This window comes from Mustela putorius, unplaced genomic scaffold, assembly GCF_011764305.1.
Source record: "Mustela putorius furo isolate JIRA1106 unplaced genomic scaffold, ASM1176430v1.1 tig00537248_pilon_pilon_pilon, whole genome shotgun sequence".
Taxonomy (NCBI): domain Eukaryota; kingdom Metazoa; phylum Chordata; class Mammalia; order Carnivora; family Mustelidae; genus Mustela; species Mustela putorius.
In genome coordinates, this window is record NW_025422387.1 from 14016259 (window position 1) to 14038945 (window position 22687).

Consider the following 22687-nt stretch of genomic DNA (forward strand, 5'->3'; position numbering starts at 1 on the left):
GCCTGCTTCTCCCTCTCCAGCTCCTCCTGCTTGTGTTCCCTCTCTCCCTATATCTTTGTCAAATAAATAAATAAAAATGTTAAAAAAAAAAAGAAAAGAAAAGAAAAGAAAACGACGAGTCCTGTGAAGCCTAAGTTTTATATACATTGGTTAAAAAAAAAAAAGAGAGAGGCATAGAAAGTGAAAATCTCATTGACTTCTCTGTTGGAAAATTACTGGTACCTTACTTCTTGATCTTCTGTATGCCTTTGTGTATGTGTGTATATCTTTTTTTATAAATGGGATCATAGGGGTGCCTGGGTGCCTCAGTTAAGGGTTTGCCTTCAGCTCAGGTCACGATCCCAGGATCCTGGGACTGAGTCTGACATCGGGCTCCCTGCTCAGTGGGGAGCCTGCCTCTTCCTCTTCCCCCTGCTTGTGTTCTCTCTCTCTCTAATAAATAAGTAAATAAAATCTTTTAAAGAAAGTGGGATCTTATATTGATTTCTGTCACTTTTTCCCTTTGTGGAACCCTTAAAATACTTGTGTACTTATTATATATGTTTGTGTGTGTGTGTGTGTGTGTGTGTGTGTGTCTACATACATATATTTTTTAAGATTTACTTACTGGGGCGCCTGGGTGGCTCAGTGGGTTAAAGACTCTGCAATCGGCTCAGATCATAGTCCCAGGATTCTGGGATCAAGTCCCGCATCAGGTTCTCTGCTCATTGGGGAGCCTGCTTCCTCCTCTCTCTTTCTCTCTTCCTGCCCCTCCACCTACTTGAGATCTTTGTCAAATAAATAAATCTTAAAAAAATAAGATTTACTTACTGAGAGAAAGCATGCACACATGTGTGCACATGGCATGGAGCGGTTAGGGAGAAGGAGACAAGCAGACTCAATGCTGAGTGGGGAGCTTGATTAAATAGGACTTGATCCCAGAATACTGAAATCATAACCTGAGTTGAAATCAAGAGTGGGGTGCTTATGGGGTGGCTCAGTTGGTTAAGTGACTGCTTTGGATTGGGTCGTGATCCTGGAGTCCTGGGATCGAGTTCTGCATCAGGCTGCCTGCTCAGTGGGGAGTCTGCTCTTGCTTCTGACCCCTCCCCTGCTATGTGCTTTCTCTTTCTCATTCTCTCTTTCAAATAAATAAATATAGTCTTTAAAAAAAAAAAAAAAAAAAAGGATGCGTAACTGACTGAACCACCCAGGTGCCCCTTGTTATTATATTAAACCATTATTGTGGGTTCCTTAATGATATAAAGTTATTATATATCTACTTTTTTATATTTATGTTTATATTTATATTTATATTCATATACATGTATGTGCATTTTTAGAAAAAGATTTTATTTACTTATTTGACAGAGAGAGAGATCACAAGTAGGCAGAGAGGCAGGCAGAGAGCGGGAGGGGGGGGAAGCAGGCTCCCCACTGAGCAGAGAGCCTGATGCGGGGCTCGATCCCAGGACCCTGAGATCATGACCTGAGCCGAAGGCAGTGGCTTAAACCACTGAGCCACCCAGGCTCCAGCCACTGAGCCCTGGAGAGAAAGATTTTAACTTTGACAGCCCCATGTCAGTTTGAAAGCAGTGTAACTTGTGGCGTTATTTTGTTTCAGCGTATTTGTAGCCATGAAGTGCCATCTTGCCCAATATGCCTATATCCACCTACTGCAGCCAAGATAACCCGTTGTGGACACATCTTCTGCTGGGCATGCATTCTGCACTACCTTTCCCTGAGTGAGAAGACCTGGAGTAAATGTCCCATCTGTTACAGTTCTGTGCATAAGAAGGATCTCAAGAGGTGAGATGGAGACATTTAATAGATTAGATCCCCCTTCTGCTGACTCCTTGCTCTTTTCCATCTAAATGTCCATGTTACAGTGTTGTTGCCACAGAGTCACGGCAGTATGTTGTTGGTGATACCATTACAATGCAGCTGATGAAGAGGGAGAAAGGGGTGTTGTTGGCTTTGCCCAAATCCAAATGGATGAATGTAGACCATCCTATTCATCTAGGAGGTGAGTTCTGTTAATTTAGGGGGCAAATAATTTTGGGTACATCCTTCAAGGCTATTGTGAGTATATCTTTCCATTAGAAATTGAGCCTTTGAGCAGGCCATTTCTAGCATTTCCACATCAGTTTTAGGATTCTGGTAGGTTAGAGGGGAGTTTGCAGAGTGGCTTAACTCTCTGCAAGTTTCAACAGAGTGGCTTAACTCTCTGCAAGTTTCAAGTATGGCTCAGTTATATATTTTAATTTTTTTAAAGATTTATTCATTTATTTGAGAGAGCAGGAGAGAGCATGAGGAGAAGCAGGCTGTCCACTGAGCAGAGAGCCCAGTGCAGGGCTCAGTCCTGAGACTCCAGGATCATGACCTGACCTGAAGGCAGCTGCTTAACTGACTGAGCCAACCAAAGGCCCTCAGTTTTTCATTTTGTTGAAATAGTGGCTGGTCCTGAGGATTCCACAGTCAGCAGTCTGCGCACCTGTTGTCCAGGAACTCAGTAGTCTAGTAGAAGAGACATATGGTGGCCAAGCAATTAGAATAGAATGTGAGAAGTACTCACAGTGGGGAATGTGCACAGGGTTTTATGTCCTGCATTCCATGCAGAAATTAGTTTTTTTTTTTTAAGATTTTATTTATTTATTTGACAGAGAGAGAGATCACAGTAGGCAGAGAGGCAGGCAGAGAGAGAGGGGGAAGCAGGCTCCCTGCCGAGCAGAGAGCCAGATCGGAGACTCGATCCCAGGACCATGACCTGAGCCGAAGGCAGAGGCTTAACCCACTGAGCCACCCAGGTGCCCCTAGAAATGAGTATTGATTAAAGTGGCATTTCAGTATCTGGGCTAAAGATACTTCTCAATAAATAGTATTCAAACAGTAAAAAAAAAAATAGATCCCTGTCTTATACCATTCATAAAAATCAACTTCTCATGGATTAAGTAATCGAATTTTTAAAAATTAAAAAAAATTTTTTTTAAAGATTTTATTTATTTATTTGTCAGAGAGAGAGAGGGAGAGTGAGTGAGCACAGGCAGACAGAATGGTAGGCAGAGGCAGAGGGAGAAGCAGGCTTCCCACTGAGCAAGGAGCCCGATGTGGGACTCGATCCCAGGACGCTGGGATCATGACCTGAGCTGAAGGCAGCTGCTTAACCAACTTAGCCACCCAGGCATCCCAAAAATTTAAAATTTTTAAGAAAAAATATAGGACAGTATCTTTATAAATCCTCAGGTATGGATGAATTTTGAACCAGGATAAAACTGTATAGATGTTATAAAAGAAAAGCTAAATAAATGTGATTTTATAAGAATGAAATCTGACAATATTCCTTAAAGTCAACTGATGAAAAACTAAGGGAAGATTTACACATTTTTAAATTAACTAATTAGTTTAAAGATTTTACTTGTCAGTGAGGGAGAGCAAGTATTCTATGAATTCTATTAACAAGCTAGGCTAAGCATGTACAAAGCATTTTCCAGAAAGGGATATTGGAATCCTTCCCAAGAATTACAAGAGATTTAATTTTGCTAAGAGTTATGCAAATCAAAATGGCTATCAGATTGACACACATGAAAAAGAGAAAAAAACATTGGGAACACCAGGTTTCGCGGGGTGGGTTGGGTGGGGAAGGCAAATGAGTTCTTGGTGGTCTTTTGATGGGAGAAGTTTGATAGTATTTAAAATTTGATAGTATTTAAAGTATTTAAAGTGATAGTATTTAAAGTTTGATAGTATTTAAAGTATTTAAAGTGCACAGGGGCACTTGGCTGACTCAGCTGGAGGAACGTGGCTACAATTGTGAATTTGGGGGTGTAGAGATTACTTAAATTAAAAAAAAACAAACAAAAACAGGGGCGCCTGGTGGTTCAGTGGGTTAAGCCGCTGCCTTCGGCTCAGGTCATGATCTCAGAGTCCTGGGATCGAGTCCCGCATCGGGCTCTCTGCTCAGCGGAGAGCCTGCTTCCCTCTCTCTCTGCCTGCCTCTCCATCTACTTGTGATTTCTCTCTGTCAAATAAATAAATAAAATATTAAAAAAAAACAAAAACAAAAACAAACAGAAAACCCACAACCTTTGATCCAGCATTTATACTTAAATATCATAAGGAAATTATTCGCACCAAGGAGCATGTATAAGGATTTTTTTGTTCCAATGTAATATAAGTTGATAATAAGCTAAATATTCCATGAGGAATTTACTCAAAGTAGAGTGTATTATTCTGTGGAACACAATACAGAAGGCAAAAATTAGGTCTCTGTGGGGCACCTGGGTGGCTCAGTGGGTTAAAGCCTCTGCCTTCGGCTCAGGTCATGATCCCAGGGTCCTGGGATCGAGTCTCCCATCGGGCTCTCTGCTCAGCAGGGAGCCTGCTCCCCCCCCCCAACGTCTGCCTCTCTGCCTACGTGTGATCTCTGTCAAATAAATAAATAAAATCTTAAAAAAAAATAAATGAACATGGGTACAAATGTATAGAAAAAGATTTGATGACTACATATTGAAATTTGCAAATGGTTATCTCTGGGTGGGTACTAGGATGGGAGGGTGGGGAAATGGTATTTCAAGGGTTTCTCAAAAGATAATATCTTAAACTTTTGAAAAAGTACAGAAAATATGGGAGAGGGAAGTTAAGGAAGTAAATCCTCCATGATCCTTTTATGCAGAGGTACCCCAAAATTCTAGATTTTTTTTTCTGTGCATGTATACTTCTGCAAGATTAGGATTAAATTTTCTAGTTTGGTGTCTGCATTTTATTCATGTAATGTGAGTATTTCTGCATGTTAATAAATGTCCTCAGAAAACCATTTTTATTTAAAAAAATTTTTTTAAAGCTTATTTTTAAGTAATCTCTGTATCCAACATGGGGCTCGAAAGCACGACCGGGAGATTGAGTCGTGTGCTCTCCCAATTGAGCCAGCCAGATGCTCCCAGAAAACCATTTTTAATGTCTGCAAAATTCCCTTTAGTGAATATGCCATCATGTCATTAACTATTTCTGTATTATTGGACATACTGGTTGGTTGTATTTTTGGTATTATAGATGATGTAATTATTGAATATTGTTTGGCTAGATTTTTTTTTAACTGCATATTTTGTTTTCTTAGATTACTTATAAAATGGGGTCAGAGTTAGAAACCTTGTATTAAGGTCATTATTAAATTGTTTTTAGAAAATTATGCTAAATTACTTCCATCTTTACAACAAAGGTATGTGTAAAAGTTGCTGTGTAGCCAGGTGGTTGCAAAGCTTTGAATGTTGCATTTTTGTGATCTCGCTGGTTTTCCTGTAGATGAACAGCACAGCCAGTACTCCAAGTTACTGCTGGCCTCTAAGGAGCAGGTGCTGCACCGGGTGGTTCAGGAAGAGAAGGTAGCTCTAGAGCAGCAGCTGGCAGAGGAGAAGCACACTCCCGAGTCCTGCTTTATTGAGGCAGCTATCCAGGAGCTCAAGGTAAGCCAATGCCCTGGAAACAAGGTAGGGTGGTGGGGATAGGTTACTTCAGCCCCACATTTATGATAATGAACAGGGAAAGGCTAAAAAAGACAGTTTGCTCTGGGATTTGGTAATGGGAGGGAAGGGCTGACGTAGTGGGTATTTTTTTGTGTGTTTTTTTGGGGTGGTACCTAGTATTTTTTTTTTTTTTAAAGATTTTATTTATTAGGGGGAGAGAGAGTATGAGAGGCGAGAGGGTTAGAGGAAGAAGCAGATTCCCCACTGAGCAGGGAGACCATTGTGGGACTTATCCTGGGATTCCAGGGTCATGACCTGAACTGAAAGCAGTTGCTTAACCAACTGAGCCGCCCAGGTACCCGGTACCTAGTGGTTTGTAAAATGCTTTCTGGAGCTGAAAGAAAGAAGTTAAAATGATCTTGGAGTTAATTGAGCCACTGAAGTCTCTTTGATTAACTACCTTCTGAGTTAAGCAAGGTAGGCTTTTTTTTTCCCCTAAAAAAACACTTGGATTTATTTTTAGAGATGTTTTATTTGAGGGACATTTTGCAGAAAGTAGGATGGCCTATGTAGCAGGGCTTAGGAGTGCCTGCTGAGGATTTGGAGCAACAGGAATTCCCCAGAAACAGAATTTCCTAAGCTCTGTACCCTTTAATCGGCATCAGAATCCCTGGTTGTTGGGCTCCACCCTGAGAGGTGGAGTCTGTCAAGTCTGGGCTAAGTAGGCTTAATAATTTGCATTATCATGAGTTCCAGGGTGTTTTTGATTTTATTCATCCTCAGACCATATTTTGAGAATTACAGATCTTAATTAGACCAGTGAAAGCCCTTGTTTACTGAGTGATTGGCATGTGACAGGCCCTATGCAGTGGTACTGTATTTACATTTATCTCACTTAAGTGTCATTTCCTGGTGTGATAGATATGGCTGTCCCCTTTCATATATGAGGAAATGGAGTCATGGGTTAAGCAAGGTAATTTACTTGAGGACATATAACTAAAAAGAGGTGAAGCTGGAATTCCTGTCTTTCCTGAGTCCTCCTTTAGCAGGGTACTCTGTATTTCATTTGGGTTTTTTCCCCCTATAATGCAGAGTATTTGTTCCAATGCATTTCAGAGAAGAAAAGCTATATAGAAGTAGAGCAGTCCAGGTTTAGGTGGGAGTTGGCCATACCCCTGCCTTTAGCACTGGGGCTTTTGAAGCGTATCTTGTAAACACAAGAAGACTAGTTCTCTGTTCTTGGATTTTTGTTCTGGAAGCTTTTGTGTTGTGTTGTCAGTGTGACTGCCACAGATTCTAAGCAGAATACCATCCCATTTGGGTACCAAGTGCTTTTTGCTAACTGTTTCCTTTGAAGAATGAGGATTTTAAGTACTAGAAAACCAGACACCCTGGCAATTATGTTTTACGACCAAGATTGAAAATAGTCAAAATAATCAAAATATATAGGACTAGATGAAAGGAATGGTGTGGAGAAAAAGCCACAGCGGGGATGGGAGCAATGGGAGCACAATTCCCATTGGGTCTTGTTGCCTTTTAACTTACGCTCCTGTTGGGAGAGTCCGTTGTAAGCCCTTGCTAAACTCAGTGTTTCTGGAAACTTTGCTTTCTCTGGTCTTCTCTCTGGTGGTCTAAGACTCGGGAAGAAGCTCTGTCAGGATTGACCGAAAGCGGAAGGGAGGTCCCTGGTGTTGTGCCTGCTCTGGAACAACTGGTGCTGATGGCTCCCTTGGTGAAGGAGTCCGTTTTTCAACCCAGGAAGGTTAGTGTGTCCTTCTTAGAGGCTAAATGGCTGCTGTTCTTCAATGTTGCTGTTTAGGTGGCAGGTGCTGGACTTTGTGGGGGGGCGGGCTGTGAGTATTTTCTGTGTGCTTATTAGTTCTTTACCCAGGGATGTTCAGTCAGTGACAGCTAAGGAAGACATCCGGAGAACTTGGTTCCCATGCCTACCTTGCCACATAAACTTTCTTTTGATATAGAATTTGTCCCAACAGGGTGTGCTAGAGTATCTGTCTGCTTTTGATGAAGAGACCACCGAAGTTTGTTCTCTGGGCTCTCCTCATCCTCTTGCTCTCCCTCTGGTGGAGGAAGAGGAAGCAGTGTCTGAACCAGAGCCCGAGGCCTGTGATGACTCAGAGTTAGTAGATGACAGTCTGGGAGAGGGGACCATTTGTACTGAGTCCAGCCAGCAGGAACCCATCACCAAGCCAGGCTTTACACATCTGAGCAGCTCTCCTTGTTACTACTTTTATCAAGGTGAGTGTCCCTGAGAGGAGGGCTGGGTTGCCATGGAGAGGTTTCAGCGAGGTGACCTGTCCTCTTAGCAGAAGGAGGTATTGCTGCTAGATGGGGTTGGGTCTGTTGTGCCTTTGGCTTTAGGGAGGGAGAGGCAGGCCTAGCTGTGTGTGGGGCCCTCGCTTGAGGACCCGCCAAGATTGCTGTGTGAGAGAGTCGCTTGTCTTCAGCGGAGGACGGGCAGCACATGTTCCTGCATCCTGTGAATGTGCGCTGCCTTGTGAGGGAGTACGGCAGCCTGGAGCAGAGCCCGGAGAAGATCTCGGCGGTAGTGGTGGAGATTGCCGGCTACTCCATGTCCGAGGTAAGGTCCTACCTGCCCCGAGGGTTACGGTTCTGGGGTGCCATCAGAATGATCTCTTTGACATGGGCCTAGCCAGCCCATGCACCCAATCCTTCAAGGATCGTAGCTTTTGTATTTGTCTATTTTTGTCACTGATAATTGTCTCCGCAAAGTTCTAAGAGATTAAACAGTGCTCCCTTACCATGTTGGGTTTCTGGTAATCACTACTGCTCTCTGCTCAACAGGTTCATTTATTGTGGTTTGGGAGTACAGATGTCTCTCACTTTCATTCAAAATGAGTGTTTTTATCTTTTTCCTTATGGCTTGGGAAAAATGTCCAAGGAATCGAAAAGTTCTTGGAAGCTCTACACTAGGTTATACAAGCTTGAAACACATTTCTTTTTTAAGATATTTAAAAAATTTTTATTTATTTGACAGAGATCATAAGTAGGCAGAGAGGCAGGCAGAGAGAGAAAGAGAGAGGAGGAAGCAGGCTCCCCTGCTGAGCAGAGAGCTCGATGCGGGGCTCGATCCCAGGACCCTGGGATCATGACCTGAGCTGAAGGCAGAGGCTTTAACCCACTGAGCCACCTAGGCGCCCCTTGAAACACATTTTTGGCTTGGCAGACAGCTGTTAATTATTGTCTGATAATTTACATACATGTTTTTACCCTTTGAGAGTTACCCCTGTGTTGATCACAAAATTTGTTACAAGCCTCAAAATAAGAGATTCATTGAGTACCATAAACTTTACATCAAACATGCAGAAAATGGGGGTGCCTGGGTGGCTCAGTGGGTTAAGCCTCTGCCTTCGGCTTAGGTCATGATCCCAGGGTCCTGGGATTGAGCCCCGCATTGGGCTCTCTGCTCAGCAGGAAGCCTGCTTCCTCCTCTCTCTCTCTGCCTGCCTCTCTGCCTACTTGTGATCTCTGTCAAATAAGTAAATAAAAATCTTAAAATAAAAATAAACATGCAGAAAATGAAAAGAAAAATTAATGGCCTTCAATTTTTTACTATTTCAGGCCAACCTTTATTAGTAGGGAAATCTGCTTTATTTGCCTTCCCAGTTACCATTAATTCTGTCCATGGATTCTAGGTTTTTTGCCATCCAATACTCTTTAACTCCCCTTGTTCTCCCCACCCCCCCTGCTTAATTGTAGGCCCCAGAAAATCAGAAATAGCTGATCAGCTTTAGATTATTTATTACCAGGCTCAGTTTATTCATTTGCAGCACAAACCTAAACACTGCTTTTGGTTGCTCATTCTACCTCACTTGAATGTTGACTGACAGTTTCTGTTTGGCTTTGTCAAATGGTGATAACTTGAGTACTGCTCTTTGAACCCCAGTGCTGTGTGTGAGTGTGCGTACTGTTGGCTGTCTGGGGTGGGAACCTCTGCTCTGAGTCTGGCTCGCTGTCAGTTGAGTTTTGGTCCCTTTTGCATGGTAGGATGTTCGACAGCGCCATAGATACCTTTCTCACCTGCCGCTCACCTGTGAGTTCAGTATCTGTGAATTGGCTCTGCAGCCTCCTGTGGTCTCCAAGGAAACCCTAGAGATATTTTCAGGTAAGAATGCACCCACTCTGCTTCTTTTCAGAGTGGAGTTCAGGGGTTCTTCTGACTGGAAACCCGGGGTGGGAGGAATTAAGGAGCTCCATCATGAGCCTCTGTACCTCCAGAAACACTCCATCCATTCATCCAGTTGGCTGTCTCTTTATGTGGCCTTATCTACTAGTCACCTGGGAGGAGTTAATGGCCAGGTTTTCTTCGTTCTACCTCCTCACCATCTGACCAACCCACAGATGACATTGAGAAGAGGAAGCGTCAGCGCCAGAAGAAGGCTCGGGAGGAACGCCGCCGGGAGCGCAGGATTGAGATGGAGGAGAACAAGAAACAGGGCAAGTGTAAGTTCAGGAGCGCCCATGGTTGACTAGTACAGCTGTGCATCATCGGAGAGAGACTCAGTGCTTGGGCCCAGGACCCAGACTGCTTGGTTCACATCTTAGTCCTGCCACATGTTTTCAGCTCTTAAATCTGAATCATGAGGGTACCCCCTTCATAGGCTTATTTGAGAATTAAGTGGGTTAATTCTAGTCAAAGCTCATAGCTCTTAATAAGGGATGAGATTAAATTCATCCTTGGCATAGTGGGTGAAAAAATATGTTCTGGGAAGAGAATTGGAATCTGCATTTGGTGGATAATCATCTCCTGTGCACTCTAGATGGAACATTAATCCCACCTTTGTATTAAAGGGACATCTATACCTAGTTTAGCATGTCTCCCAAGGGGTCTGACAGAGTAGAAACCTTGACAAACTAGGAAATACATGCAGGAAGTTAGATTTTCACACTAGTAAGTGCAGAGCCTTTTGATCTGCCACTCCAACGTAAGCTTCATTGGACCCAGGAGAGTAGTGTGACATGAGGGCCTGCTTATCCTCCAGGAAGCAAAGAACTGAGTCCTCAGCTCAGGAAAGGACTTCACTGTTTTTGACTACATTCAGTATGGTAAACACACATTTTACTTCTTTGAGGCACCTGGGTGGCTCGGTTAAGTGTCTGCCTTCAGCTTAGTTCATGATCTTGGGGTCCTGGGATTGAGTCTCACTTCGGGCTCCCTGCTTGGTGGGGAGTCCGCTTCTCCCTCTCCCTCTCTCCCCTGCTCATGTTCTCTCTGTCTCAAATGAATAAATTAAGAAAAATCTTTAAAATTTTTTTACTTTCACTTTTTTTACTTCTTAAACTTGGATAACTAGGATAACACTGGGGTTCCAGTGTTATATAGCTGTTTGGCACATTTCCCAAATGTTTGAAAAACTGGTGTTTCAGGAATGAGCTTTTTTTGGTTTGCTTTTTTTTAAATTATGGAAATATTCAGAGACAAGTATATAGAGTAATGTGGTTAAGCTGTATGTCTATCACCTGGCTTCAGATAGGAATAGTTAGAACAAAGATTTTATTTATTTTTATTTACAAATTTTTAAAAAAGATTTACGTATTTCAGTGAGAGAGGAGTACATGCACAGGAAAGTGGGGCAGGGGAGAGGAAGGGGGAGATAGAGGGGGTGGGGCAGAGGGAGAGAATCCCCAAGCAGACTCTCCCCTATGAGGGGAGAGCCCACAGGGGGTCTTGATCTCAGGACCCACATGATTAAGACCTGAGCTAAAATCAAGAGTCAGATGGTTAAGCCTCTGAACCACCTAGGTGTCCCAAAATTTTGGTTTTAAAGCTGTTTACATCCCTTTTTTTTAAAAGACTCTTGGGGGATTCATTCTGACTGTCCTCAACTGTTGGAAAAGATTTGAGGAATATTCTAAATGGGTCTACCATTCTCCTCTTTTCTTTGCAGACCCAGAAGTCCACATTCCCCTAGAGAATCTACAGCAGTTTCCTGCCTTCAATTCCTATACCTGCACCTCTGATTCTGCTTTGGGTCCCACCAGCACCGAGGGCCATGGTGCCCTCTCCCTTTCTCCTCTTAGCAGAAGTCCAGGTTCCCAAGCAGGTAAATGAGTTGGGGTTTAAAGAATAAAGTTGGCCATCAGCCACAGACCTTAAAGCAAAGTCCTGGTATCTGAATGTACAACTCTGACCTACTCAGCATGGTGGGATCTTTAGGTGACTAACATTACTTTAGGTAGTTAATATATTTCTGAGATATGTCAGATTTTACTATTTGATCCACGTTTTGTGTTTGCTGTACTGACTGCTTTTTACCCTGCTGTCTTCTGAAAATGTCAAAACCTCAAGGTAGTTCATAGGGCGGGACAGTTAAACTTAGATTCTTCCCTGTGACCCATTTGTTTTATTTCTAGTTTGTACCTGTATGTACAAGCATACCTTGTATGCTTAAGCATCTTTGTACATGTCTCTGTTGTAGCATTGCTTATAACGGGGCAGGGGGGGAAGCCTATGAAATCTGCTGTTAAGGTAATGGCTGAATTGTAGAGCATTTATACTCTACTGTGAAATACTTTATACCTATTGAAGAGGGGAGTAGCCGTCTTCATGAACTAATGCGTGGACCTTTAAGATGAAAGGACATCGTCAAATAAGACGAAATATGATACCACTTGTGGGTTTTACTTTTTTTTTCCTTATTTTTTTTAAGTAGCCTCCATGCCTGATGTGGGGTTTGAACTCATGACCCTGAGATATAGTTGTATACTCTTCCAACTGAGCTAGCCAGGCACCCCACATTTGTGGATTTTAAAAAAAAGAACATAAAAACAGCATTTCGTTATGGGTTCATATATCTGAATGTGTAGAAAAATACTCAGATGATTACCTAATCAAACAGGTAATGGTGTTTTACTCTAGGGAGTGAGGTCAGTATTTAGAGGTTGTTCAGAGGCTTTTGCCTTTTAAAAATACTTTTTTAAAGAGAGAATGTATTAATGTATTATCAAGCTAAACATTTAAGAGTTAATCATAATTTTGTTTCAAAGAGCTATCTTTTCTGATCGTCCTCCTGGATGGTAGTTTTTGATAATTAAAATACATTTCTTGCCAGCCATTTTAATAAAATGTCCAAAGCAGAATATTTAAAGCTCTTGGTGATTCTCTTGTGATCATTTGCCTGTCATCACTTTGCAGATGAGAAGCGTGAGGCTAAGGCAGGGGCTTAGTGACAGGAATGTGACAGAAACCTGCATTGTGACCATTATGCTCTTTAGTTTGAGAGCTGCTATACAGAGCACTATGGCAGAACATTGACCACATCATCTGTGATACAAAAATTGTGTTTGTGTATGTGCTTTCATCATACGAGCCTTTCTGAGGAACGGACTTTAATGTCCTGAGGAAGAGCAGTTGGATGGTGCTAGGAATGAGCGTACTGAATAGCCCTGGCTGACTGCGGGACGGCCTGCCACCTGGAGAGTGACTAGGCCCTTCCCTCCCAGCAATGATCAGGACAGTGGGTAGACCTGTGGGAATTGCTCACCTTGAGGTCAATAAGGATGGAGAAGACTATTATCTAGGGCTTATCAAGGAAAAGCTTGGATCTTCATACTGGATTTTGTTCGTGTATGTGTATTTTGGATTCTAACTGAATATTCCCAGGTCAGAGACATCTGGCTGGACCATAAAGGCTGACCTGATTACATTTTATCTTTTCCTTGGAACTTTTTCATTCACATAAAACTAGTCCACTAGGCCTGGAGAGTCAGCTGCTTTGGAAAGGGTTTTTCTTAGTGTGGGAACAGATGCTGCCATGCTTTCTAGTATTACTGTGAGTACTCCGCTTTTTTCTCCGTGGATCACTAGTGTGAATAGTGGGGCCATGTTCTTGACTTTATAAGAAGACGGCAGAGTGGTAATTGGATCAGGTTCGCTTTTAGAGGTGGGGCTGGTAATTATCCAGACCCGATTCAGGGTTCATCTTTTCTCTCTTGTTAAGCTCCAAAGAGCTAGTCTATTCTTAACTTACATAATCAGGTCTCTGGTTTCCTTTCAGACTTTTTGCTGACCCCTCTGTCACCTACTGCCAGTCAGGGCAGTCCTTCATTCTGCGTTGGGAGTCTGGAAGAAGACTCTCCTTTCCCTTCCTTTGCCCAGGTAAATCTTTTGCTTGTATTGTAAAACAGCCCAAGGATATCTAACATGAACTCTGCTTGTTCTTTCTGGAAATCCTTTCCGTTGGAGGAGGAGACTTACAGGTTAATGTTGCATGAATGGTAATAGTCATGGAAAACTTTTTTAAGAGGAAATCTATTGGATTTAGTCTCAGATGTTACTGTATAGACTTACCAAGGAAAGAGACCAAGAGTAGCTAGGGAGAATCAGAGCTTCAGTTATTTAACAAATCATTAGGTACTTGGGTAATGAGCACTGTTGTAGGGGCTGGGGAGACATCAATCAATTTTAGCTGGTCCCTAGTTCTAGGACCTTGGATTTAGGTAGTGTGTATCTATTACATATAGTAAACCATTCCTCTTCACTTTGGGAAAGGAGAGGTTGTGGTTATCCTATAACTAGCCAGACCAGCTTTCTTAGGCAGGTGGGTTAGAGGAACACTAGGCTAGTGACACTTGTTGTCAGATCTTTTTTTCTCCCCCCAGTAATTGAAGTATTTTTATTTTATGTACAATGAGTTAACATCAAGATAGGTCTTTTGAAGGACCCATTCAAGAAAGTTCACTGAATCCAATTTACTGAAGCCTGTATCCTTCCCATACTGATGGAAACACTGGTGGCACATACATGAGACCCTACTTCCGGATCTCAGACCAAGTGGGTTTGAGCAGACACAGCTTGCTCTCTCAGATGCAATGAGACAAAATGAGTCAGATGACGTTTTTAATCTTTAAAACACAAACCAACACTCAGCATTCCTGCATTGAGATAACTAAGTTCAGATGGATGGATTGCTTGCCAAGCACCCCCATTAGAAGTTAGTATTAACTTTTTTGGGGCTAGTTTGGAATCATTAGCTTAACAGTTCTTTAGAGCAGGTGATAATGGATGTTTCTCACAACAAATGGCAGTGCGTGTTGAGAAATAAGCAGGAATTGGACTTTGGTAAGGAGAGTCCTGAAGTCAAGGAGAAAGAAATAATTGAAAGCAATCCTGAACATTAACTGGTAGGCTTCAGAAGTGATAATTATGCAAGTGGCTCCCAGGAGTTATGTCAAATGCTTAAGTTTGTTGTTGTTTTTAGTTTTTTTTTAACTAGGTTTTATTGCTTTTGCTTTTTTTCAGAATTAAATGGTGAACAACTTCAAACTTCAATGTGTTGAAGGAATAGCATAATGAACGCTTTTACCTTTCATCTGTGTTCACCAGTTGTTAGCATTTTGCTGTGTTTGCTTTCTCTTTTTATGTTGAAAATCAGTTACAGACCTCATGAATGACAGTTTACTACCAAATATAAGTGGCCCCACAAATGACATTCTTCTTTATAAGCACAGTTGTCATGACCACGTCAAAGAAATTCAGCTAACTGAATATCTCATTGCGTATGTCTCAAGGGTCCTATATTGTTTTCAGTCACGTCCAAAGATTGCTCATGGCATGTATTTGTCAAGTCTCTTTAGTGTCCTTTGATCTATAACAGTTTCTCTAGCCTCTCTCTTTTGTTTTGTTTGATTTTTTTCCTATGACATGGATGTTTTTGAAGCATCCAGGCCAGCTGTTGTATATAGAGTCTAGAGTTTGCATTTGTTGGTTTCTTTTTTCGTAAGTGGGTTCAGGTTAAACATTTAAACATTTCTGGCAAGAATAAAACATAGGTGGTAGGTATTTTAATGACCTTTTAAGAGTAAGGTGGTTCAGATGTCTTACTATTTGGACTCTGAACTCCCAGGGAAAAGATCATCGAAGTGGTACATGATAAAGAAATGTTATTCAGGGAAATCAACCTCTGCAAGTCCAACTCCGTTTGAATAATACTGTACCTCACTTTGGGACACACACTTTAGGACAAGACATTCCTATTTGAATCTTGTGGGGCTTGTCTCCTGGTATTTTTCCAGGAATAAAATTCCCCTTGCTTTGGGTGCCTGGGTGGCTCAGCGGGTTAAGCCTCTGTCTTCTGCTCAGGTCATGATCTCAGGGTTCTGGGATTGAGGCCCGCATTATGCTCTTGTGACCTCTGTCAAATAAATAAATAAAAGCTTAAAAAAAAAACCCAAATTCCCCCTGCTTTGAGCATAGCATGTGTTGCAGATGGGGCTTACACTGGCCCTTGATAATTAAGAAACTGGCCTTGGCCAGACCAGATGAAAGAGTTCCTCATTCAGGGGCAGGAGGGATTGTTCTGATTTTACTGTACATGGAGGCTGTAAATTTTATAATTATTTTATATTTTTTATAAATTTTATAAAAATTTTAAAATTTTATAATTAAGGAGCTGTTGGAAGAGCAAAGACTGAAGGGTAATTAAGGCTGTTGTGGCAGTTGCAGGATAAAGTTAAAATTTATTGAACTGGTTTTCTTGGCCTTTAGTAACTGGAATTCGATAGCCAGGTGGTTCATTTTGAGATCAGACGAGATCGGGCACGTTCAGGGTGGTATGGCCGTAGACCAGGTGGTTCATTTTGAAATTGGAGGGTACTGCACACTGCTTATTCCAGGAGGTTTATGTTTTTAGGAGTCCCAAGAAGAGCGGGAAAACTTACCAGAACAAGAGAATCACACAAAAGTCAGGATTGTCAACTTGAGAGTCTGAGTAAGAACCTATTGTGCTGTCATGCACTATTCTTCAACCTTTTTCAAAGGAATAAAACAGGCTTTGGTCTTCCACCTTGGGAATTTCACTGCTATCTGCTGGTCAGGTTATAGAGAACATGACCAAAATAGTGCATTGAGGAAAGAAGTATCTGGAAAATCCTTTTTTCCCAAAGGTGATAGTTCTTTGACCTTCTAGCTAGTTAGTGTCGAGACACAAGTCTAGAAGAGAAATTGGACTGGTTACTTAAATTCTTGTCTCTCTTCTTTCCCTCTTGGCAGATGCTGAGGGTTGGAAAAGCAAAAGCAGATGTGTGGCCCAAAACTACTCCCAAAAAAGGTGAGAATGACCTTCTGGTGGAGGGGAATTTGGTCCCTTTCAGAAAGTTAAAGTCTCTAGAATCCTCTCTAAAATTCTAACACTGGTATTTTATAGATGAAAACAGCTTAGTTCCTCCTGCTCCTGTGGACAGTGATGGGGAGAGTGATAACTCAGACCGTGTTCCTGTGCCCAGTTTCCAAAACTCCTTCAGCCAAGCTATTGAAGCCGCCTTCATGAAACTGGACACACCAGCTTCTTCAGATCCCCTGTCTGGTAAAGGCAAAGAAATGTGTGCTCAGTACAGGGCTGTCATTCCCGCCTGCATCTAGTGGTGGACATCACTGATTAGGCTCTTTCCTCTGAGCCTGTAGGGTCACATGCTAGTGTCAGCTAACAGTCCCTTCCTATGTCAGGTAGGACCTTTTCGCCACCCCACATAAATTCTTGAGGCCTGGATGTGAAATTCTGAGAAGGTCTTTATTTTTTCCCTTCTAAGACATAGTGGAGGAGATTTTAGAATCCTGTTTGGTAGAGGGTGGCTAATAGTTGGAGAAGTCAGGCTTGAAGGCCACACCACTCTGGCTATTCAGTGAGACAAGAACATTAGCATTTAGGGTGTGTCTTCTCTGTGCTTGGCATTGTGCTCATTTTATTCTCCCGACAACTATATTAAATGGGTAGAACTGTCACAGGTAGAGCAGATGAAGAAATGGGTCTAGGGACGTAAAGGGACTTGCCCAGACAAATAGTGCTGCATGCAGACTGGTGTCCGGATCCAGGCAGTCCTCACCCTAGAACCTTCGCTGCCGCTCTGGACTCTCAGGAGTGAAAACTGGCTGTAATTGTCACTAAAGCTGGAGGCTGGGGGATAACGTTCAAAGCTAAGCTCTTTCTTGTTTCCATTTAGAAGACAAAGGAGGAAAGAAAAGAAAAAAACAGAAACAAAAGCTCCTGTTCAGCACCTCAGTTGTCCACACCAAGTGACACTACCGGCCCGGTTACCTTCTCCATCTGGTTTTCTTTCTTCTGTGCTTCTGTTTTGCTGCTGTAATTTTTAAGTATTTGAGTTTGAACAGATTAGCTCTTGGGGGGAGGGGGTTTCCACAGCATGAGGGGGAACCAAGAAAATTTTAAATACAGTGTATTTTCCAGCTTCCCGTCTTTACACCAAAATAAAGTATTGACACTCTCAAGAGATCTCTTCCTGCCTAGATTTTTAGTTTGTTACCAGGGTTATTGTTTTGGACCTATGTATAATTGGTTTTTCTCAACCCAAGTAAGTTTGAGACCCTTCACCACCCCTTGGAGCAGCCCACAGCCCACTGCTCTGCTGACATGTCAGGGCGTCACGGTTTCAACATACCACTCAGCACGTCTTTTAAAAATAGAGCCTTTCCTGTCTAGTTTTCCTCTTGTTAAAGAAACAGAGGATGGGAATAAAATGGATTTAGGACACCCAGCTTGAACTGCAGTTTTTCTTCTGAGAAATGGCCAGGATGCGGCTGCTTACCTAGGTGCTAGAAGGTTTTACAACTTGTATGTGGCTCATTTGGCAGGGAAAGCTGGAATTGTCACTAAAGCAGCCCTGGAACCTGCCAACTGTTAGATGCTTTATTTTGAGTGACAGTGGCCTGAGTTGTAGGAGCAGAGGAATCTGGCACAGCTGGAGGCAGAGCTGAACAGGTTTGAAAGCAGTGGTGGTGCGCACTGCCTCCCTGTTGTCTAGAGCAGTCTGTGCCTTGGTTGGAGTGGAATTTGAGTGATGTGAATTTTGCTGCTTAATAAAGTGACCTCTAGGTATAATAGCATGTGAAGGCAAATAGTTGCAATAAATCACCTGCACAAGCAATGTGAGCTTTCTGGGTTTTTAAAGTTCATTACAGGTTAGCTAGACATACTTCTTAAATAGGGTAAAGTAACAGCTACTGTGAGCTTGAGCACTCTGGTGTCACAGGGTCTCGGTGTCTTTCCTAGTGTCAGGACTAAGGGGCTCTTGAGTTGGGCTTAGCTTTACCTGTCATTCTTAAAGAGGTTCATAAATCCTGGGACAGGAACCGCCCTGGGTGCATGAGTGTGTTTCAGCCCTGAAGATAAGGGGACATGTTGAAGCAAACATTACAGATCTTTCTGTTAAATGTGTAAGGGACTTTGAATAACATCTGTTTTATTATACAAGATAACAGATCCTAGAAATGTCATTGGTAAGTAGTGGATCCAAACCCTCCTAACCTCTGTGAGTGAGGAAGTGTTACTTGGTTTCAGGTGGCCCAGCAGGGGTGAGACAACAGGGAAGGGCGAACTGCAGAAAACTACTCGAAGTTGGCAGCTGCTGCTTGGCTTTGTAATGTCAGGCAAGGCCAGGTTTTGTCACACACCTCCCCTCTACCCCCACCACCCCCTCTGGTAAGAAAAATGCAAGAACCATGTTTGTTATCCTGTTACCTGATTAAGGATTGGTAAGGAATCTGGTATTTTTAAGGTCAGTATGGAAACCAGCTATAGATTGGTGCCAGTTTAGCTGCCATGTCTCACTAATACTTTTACTCTAAATAACCTGGACTGCTTAGGGTTCATCTACAAGACCTCAAGTGGGAGGCTATACATCTAGCATCACAGGGAGCCAGTCTTCCCACTGAGGCCAGGGATAGCGGGGGAAGGAGACCTCCCAGCCAAAGTGGGAGCCAAAGATTTTTTTTTTTAAGATTTTATTTATTTATTTGACAGAGATCACAAGTAGGCAGAGAGGCAGGCAGAGAGGAGGAAGCGGGCTCCCTGCTGAGCAGAGAACAATCCCAGGACCCTGGGATCATGACCTAAGCTGAACGCAGATGCTTTAACCCACTGAGCCATCCAGGTGCCCCCAAAATGAAACTTCTTAAGTATACTAAAAGGCTGCTATAGAAGTGAGTGTATTTATTTTTTAAATTTTATTTGAAATAGAGCAGGAGATGGGGAGAGGGAGAGAGGGAAGAGAGAGAATCTGAAGGACTCCATGCTGAGCACAAAGCCCAACTTGGGGCTCAGGCCCACAATCGTGAGATCATGACCTGAGCCAAAACCAAGAGTCGGATGCTTAACTGACTGGGCCCTGGTGCCCTGCCAAGTACATTTATTAAACCTACTCAGCCAGGCAATTAGACACAGATATGTCTGTAACTGCTGGGGGTTCACCACCTGCAGGACCACTTAACCCGGCAGCGCTAGGTAAATGTGACTTCAGTTTAAGTGAACAAGTCCTCTACTTTGAGCTGATACCTTGGCCTCTGGTGAGCAGTCATCCACTTTGCCAAAATTGTAGCAGATGCTGCTGCCTCCCAGAATGTTCTGTTCCAACAACTGGGCCCTGAATCTCGGGCCCACCACAGCGTGCAGAGGTTCACTCCACTGCTTCAGCAGCCTCCTCCTCACCACTCTCCGAAAACTCCTCATCTGACCTCTCCTCTAGTAAACAGCTTCTGGTGACAGACTTCTGGATAGCTTGTCGTTCTCCTGGAAAGGCAGGCAGAGCAGGGATGAAAGAGGTCTTTGGGAGTCCCCTCTTTTCAGCCAGGCTAGTTACTGCTCAGTGGGCACTGGCTAACGTTGCTTACCTTCGTCGGTGCAGTTCTGCAATAAGATCAACAGCTGTCTCCTGTTGTAATGAATCAGGAACTTCTGGCATGTTCTAATTGTACCTGGCACATGGAAGAACTCTGTGGTCAACAGCTCATGAAAGGTGTCTGTCTCAAAGACTTTCTGAGCTGGGTGAAAGCCTCCTGTTCTTGGCAGGAGAGCAGGAAGACCTACCTGCCTGTCAAGACTGAACCCTGGACCTGTTACTATTGAAAATCAGCGGCCATACCACATGCACCCCTACCTCCCACGTGTAAGGTGTTGAGAAAACACGGGTAACGGTGTCCTTTGTTCTCCAAGTATGTGATGAAAGGAAGAGCTGAGCACACGAGGTGGTAGAATTCCTTCCGGCATCGAAGTAACACTACTCCAGTATAGGCATTGAGGTATCGCACTACAGCAGGGGGAAAAAAAAATATTTTGGGAAACTCTGGATTCATTTAAAAATCTTAGAGTAACTGAGCTTCTACTATGTGCCAGGCAGTAGCACTTGGGATGCATCAGTGAGTAAAAAATTTCTGAAGGAAAAAAACCCTTAGGACACATATTTATTTATGAAAAAGGGATAAACCACACCAGGGCTTTGCACACCAATCAGAATGAATTTGGAATTTTAAATGCTCTTCTAATTCACTGATAAGCTGATAAGTGGGGCTGGGACTGGCAGAGATCCATCTTCCTCAGGGGAAATCTTGGCTAAAAAGAGTTATTTTTTTAAGATTTTGTTTGACAGCACAAGCAGGGGGAATGGCAGGGAGAGGGAGAAGCAGGTTCCCCTTGAGCAGGGAACCTGATGGGGGCTTGATCCCAGGACTGTGGGATCAAGATGCGAGCCAAAGGCAGATGCTTAGGTGACTGAGCCAGGTGCCCCCTGAAAAACAGGGTTCTGTAGGTCTTTTTTTTTTTTTTTTTTTTTAAAGATTTTATTTATTTGACAGAGATCACAAGTAGACAGAGAGAGGGAAGCAGGCTCCCTGCTGAGCAGAGAGCCCGATGCGGGCCTCCATCCCAGGACCCTGAGATCATGACCTGAGCGGAAGGCAGAGGCTTAACCCACTGAGCCACCCAGGCGCCCTGGATTCTGTAGGTCTTGAAGAGGTTGCGAATGACCCAATGTAAATGAACTGGGCCTATGTGCATGAATTCTCCGGTATTCAGTTTTAAGCAAAGGTTAAAACATGTAATGAATTTAAACATTAAATAGCATGGCTGGGGAGTTTGGGTGGCACAGTCCGTTAAACCTCTGCCTTCAGCTCAGGTCTTTATACCAGGATCTTGGAATGGAGCCTGCTCCTCCCACTCCTCCCTGCTGCTGCGCTCTCGCTATTTGTCTCCAATAAATATCTTTATAATCGTTAAAATAAAACACTTAAAACTGCGTCCTTGTCAGAAGAATCCCCTCTCTCATCTACATACGATGGTAGGTTCTGTATTTCATCTGCTGTATTAAGGGTTTTTTTTTTTTTAAAAGGTAATTTTGACAATTTTCCCCCCATGGGATGTCAGTGTAACCAAGTAACTTAACTCGGAACTATACCCGTCCTCCCCCATTTAATTCATTATCTTGCTCAATCACAATCCTAGTATACACACGTGAAATTGATAAAGCCGATTCCTTCCCAAAGTGCCACCGCCTTCTGCTTTTAGCTCTCCGCCTAACCTCGAACTCACGCAGACTCGGGCTCAGACTCCGATTGGCCTCAAGAGGACATACTGTACAGTGAGGACTGTGTATCGGGTTTGGAAGCTCCTGCCGTGTCCCGTACTCTTTCTTTCTCCCTCTTCCGGCCTCCGTTCCCTCCCAATCCCGCCGTTCGCCTAGTTCCGCAGCACTCACGTACCCGCGAAGCCGATGGAGCAGGAGGCTGCGCCGAAAGTCCCGTGCACGCGGGCGATCGTGTCCCGTATGAGGCCGCCCAGCACTCGGTCCTCCAGACTCAGGCGGCAACGGGGGTCATCAGAAACCACCTCGCACAGTAGGTACCTGCGGCGGGCAGCAGAAAAGTGAGCGCGCGGCCAAGGCCGCGGGGGACCCGGTAGGGGAGCAGATGTTGGGCAGGCAGGGGACCCTTACCTGTGCTTAAACCGCACCATGGCGGCCTCCGCGCGCCGCGGCCCAGCTCCCAAACCGGATATCTGTGGTTTTGCTGGTGGCCAATGGGAAATTACCCTCCGCAGTCTTGCAACCAGTCAGAGAGGAAGCAGGGTAAGAAGGCGGGGCTAGAGGGTTGGGAGGCAGATCCCCGTGCCAGTCTCCCTTAAGCCCTACCTCCCTCTACGTTTGTAGAGCGCATGCGTCCTTGCTGACCGCCTTGCTGAGTTAGGTGTTTGGGAGTGGCGTTCCGCGATCTAAGGGCGTGTGGTTGCGATGGGTGTTTCTGCAGCAGGCCGAAGTTTGCAGTTCTTTGCAGGTGCATCCGCTGCATTTGGGGCTCTCGGGATATGTACTCTCTATTACCTTGCAATCAAGTAGTGTATGCGCTTATATTTGCTCCCTAAGCTAGACGGCGGGACTTTTGAGGGCGAGACCCTGCATTTACACGCCCGGGATTGACACGGGAAATCGGG

The 22687-nt window shown here is 43.6% G+C and overlaps 2 protein-coding genes across 6 annotated transcripts in view; one reads left to right on the forward strand and one right to left on the reverse strand.

Annotated features, from left to right (window-relative positions):
- RNF10 (ring finger protein 10) overlaps nucleotides 1-17700 on the forward strand; it is a 41162-nt gene extending 23462 nt beyond the window's left edge. The window contains exons 5-17 of one of the 3 annotated variants that reach the window (XR_006604798.1): nucleotides 1604-1788; nucleotides 1869-2005; nucleotides 5278-5438; nucleotides 7075-7200; nucleotides 7418-7694; nucleotides 7904-8037; nucleotides 9465-9582; nucleotides 9819-9920; nucleotides 11366-11521; nucleotides 13475-13575; nucleotides 16109-16186; nucleotides 16468-16525; nucleotides 16622-16780. Coding sequence is in view for 2 of the 3 variants with exons in the window: in XM_004753371.2 (XP_004753428.1) it covers nucleotides 1604-1788; nucleotides 1869-2005; nucleotides 5278-5438; nucleotides 7075-7200; nucleotides 7418-7694; nucleotides 7904-8037; nucleotides 9465-9582; nucleotides 9819-9920; nucleotides 11366-11521; nucleotides 13475-13575; nucleotides 16468-16525; nucleotides 16622-16780; nucleotides 17415-17491 (1791 nt within the window). In the remaining variant the exon portion in view is untranslated. Of the gene's footprint in view, nucleotides 1-1603; nucleotides 1789-1868; nucleotides 2006-5277; nucleotides 5439-7074; nucleotides 7201-7417; nucleotides 7695-7903; nucleotides 8038-9464; nucleotides 9583-9818; nucleotides 9921-11365; nucleotides 11522-13474; nucleotides 13576-16108; nucleotides 16187-16467; nucleotides 16526-16621; nucleotides 16781-17414 lie in introns of those variants that run through there. The other 2 variants (XM_004753371.2, XM_004753372.2) reach the window with 2 other exon arrangements.
- A 1880-nt stretch (nucleotides 17701-19580) lies between these two features.
- On the reverse strand, nucleotides 19581-22299 carry POP5 (POP5 homolog, ribonuclease P/MRP subunit). 3 transcript variants are annotated; one of them, XM_045073752.1, is made up of 6 exons: nucleotides 22194-22299; nucleotides 21961-22103; nucleotides 21713-21832; nucleotides 20364-20513; nucleotides 20098-20181; nucleotides 19581-19996 (listed from the first exon to the last, which is right to left on the reverse strand). In XM_045073752.1, exons 1-6 carry the CDS (start codon nucleotides 22211-22213, stop codon nucleotides 19884-19886), a joined length of 630 nt encoding a protein of 209 aa, XP_044929687.1. In that variant the 5' UTR covers nucleotides 22214-22299; the 3' UTR covers nucleotides 19581-19883. The 3 variants fall into 3 exon arrangements, with proteins under 3 accessions (XP_044929687.1, XP_004753430.1, XP_044929688.1); XM_004753373.3 differs by lacking the exon at nucleotides 21713-21832; XM_045073753.1 differs by lacking the exons at nucleotides 20364-20513; nucleotides 21713-21832.
- Nucleotides 22300-22687: the final 388 nt, after the last annotated feature.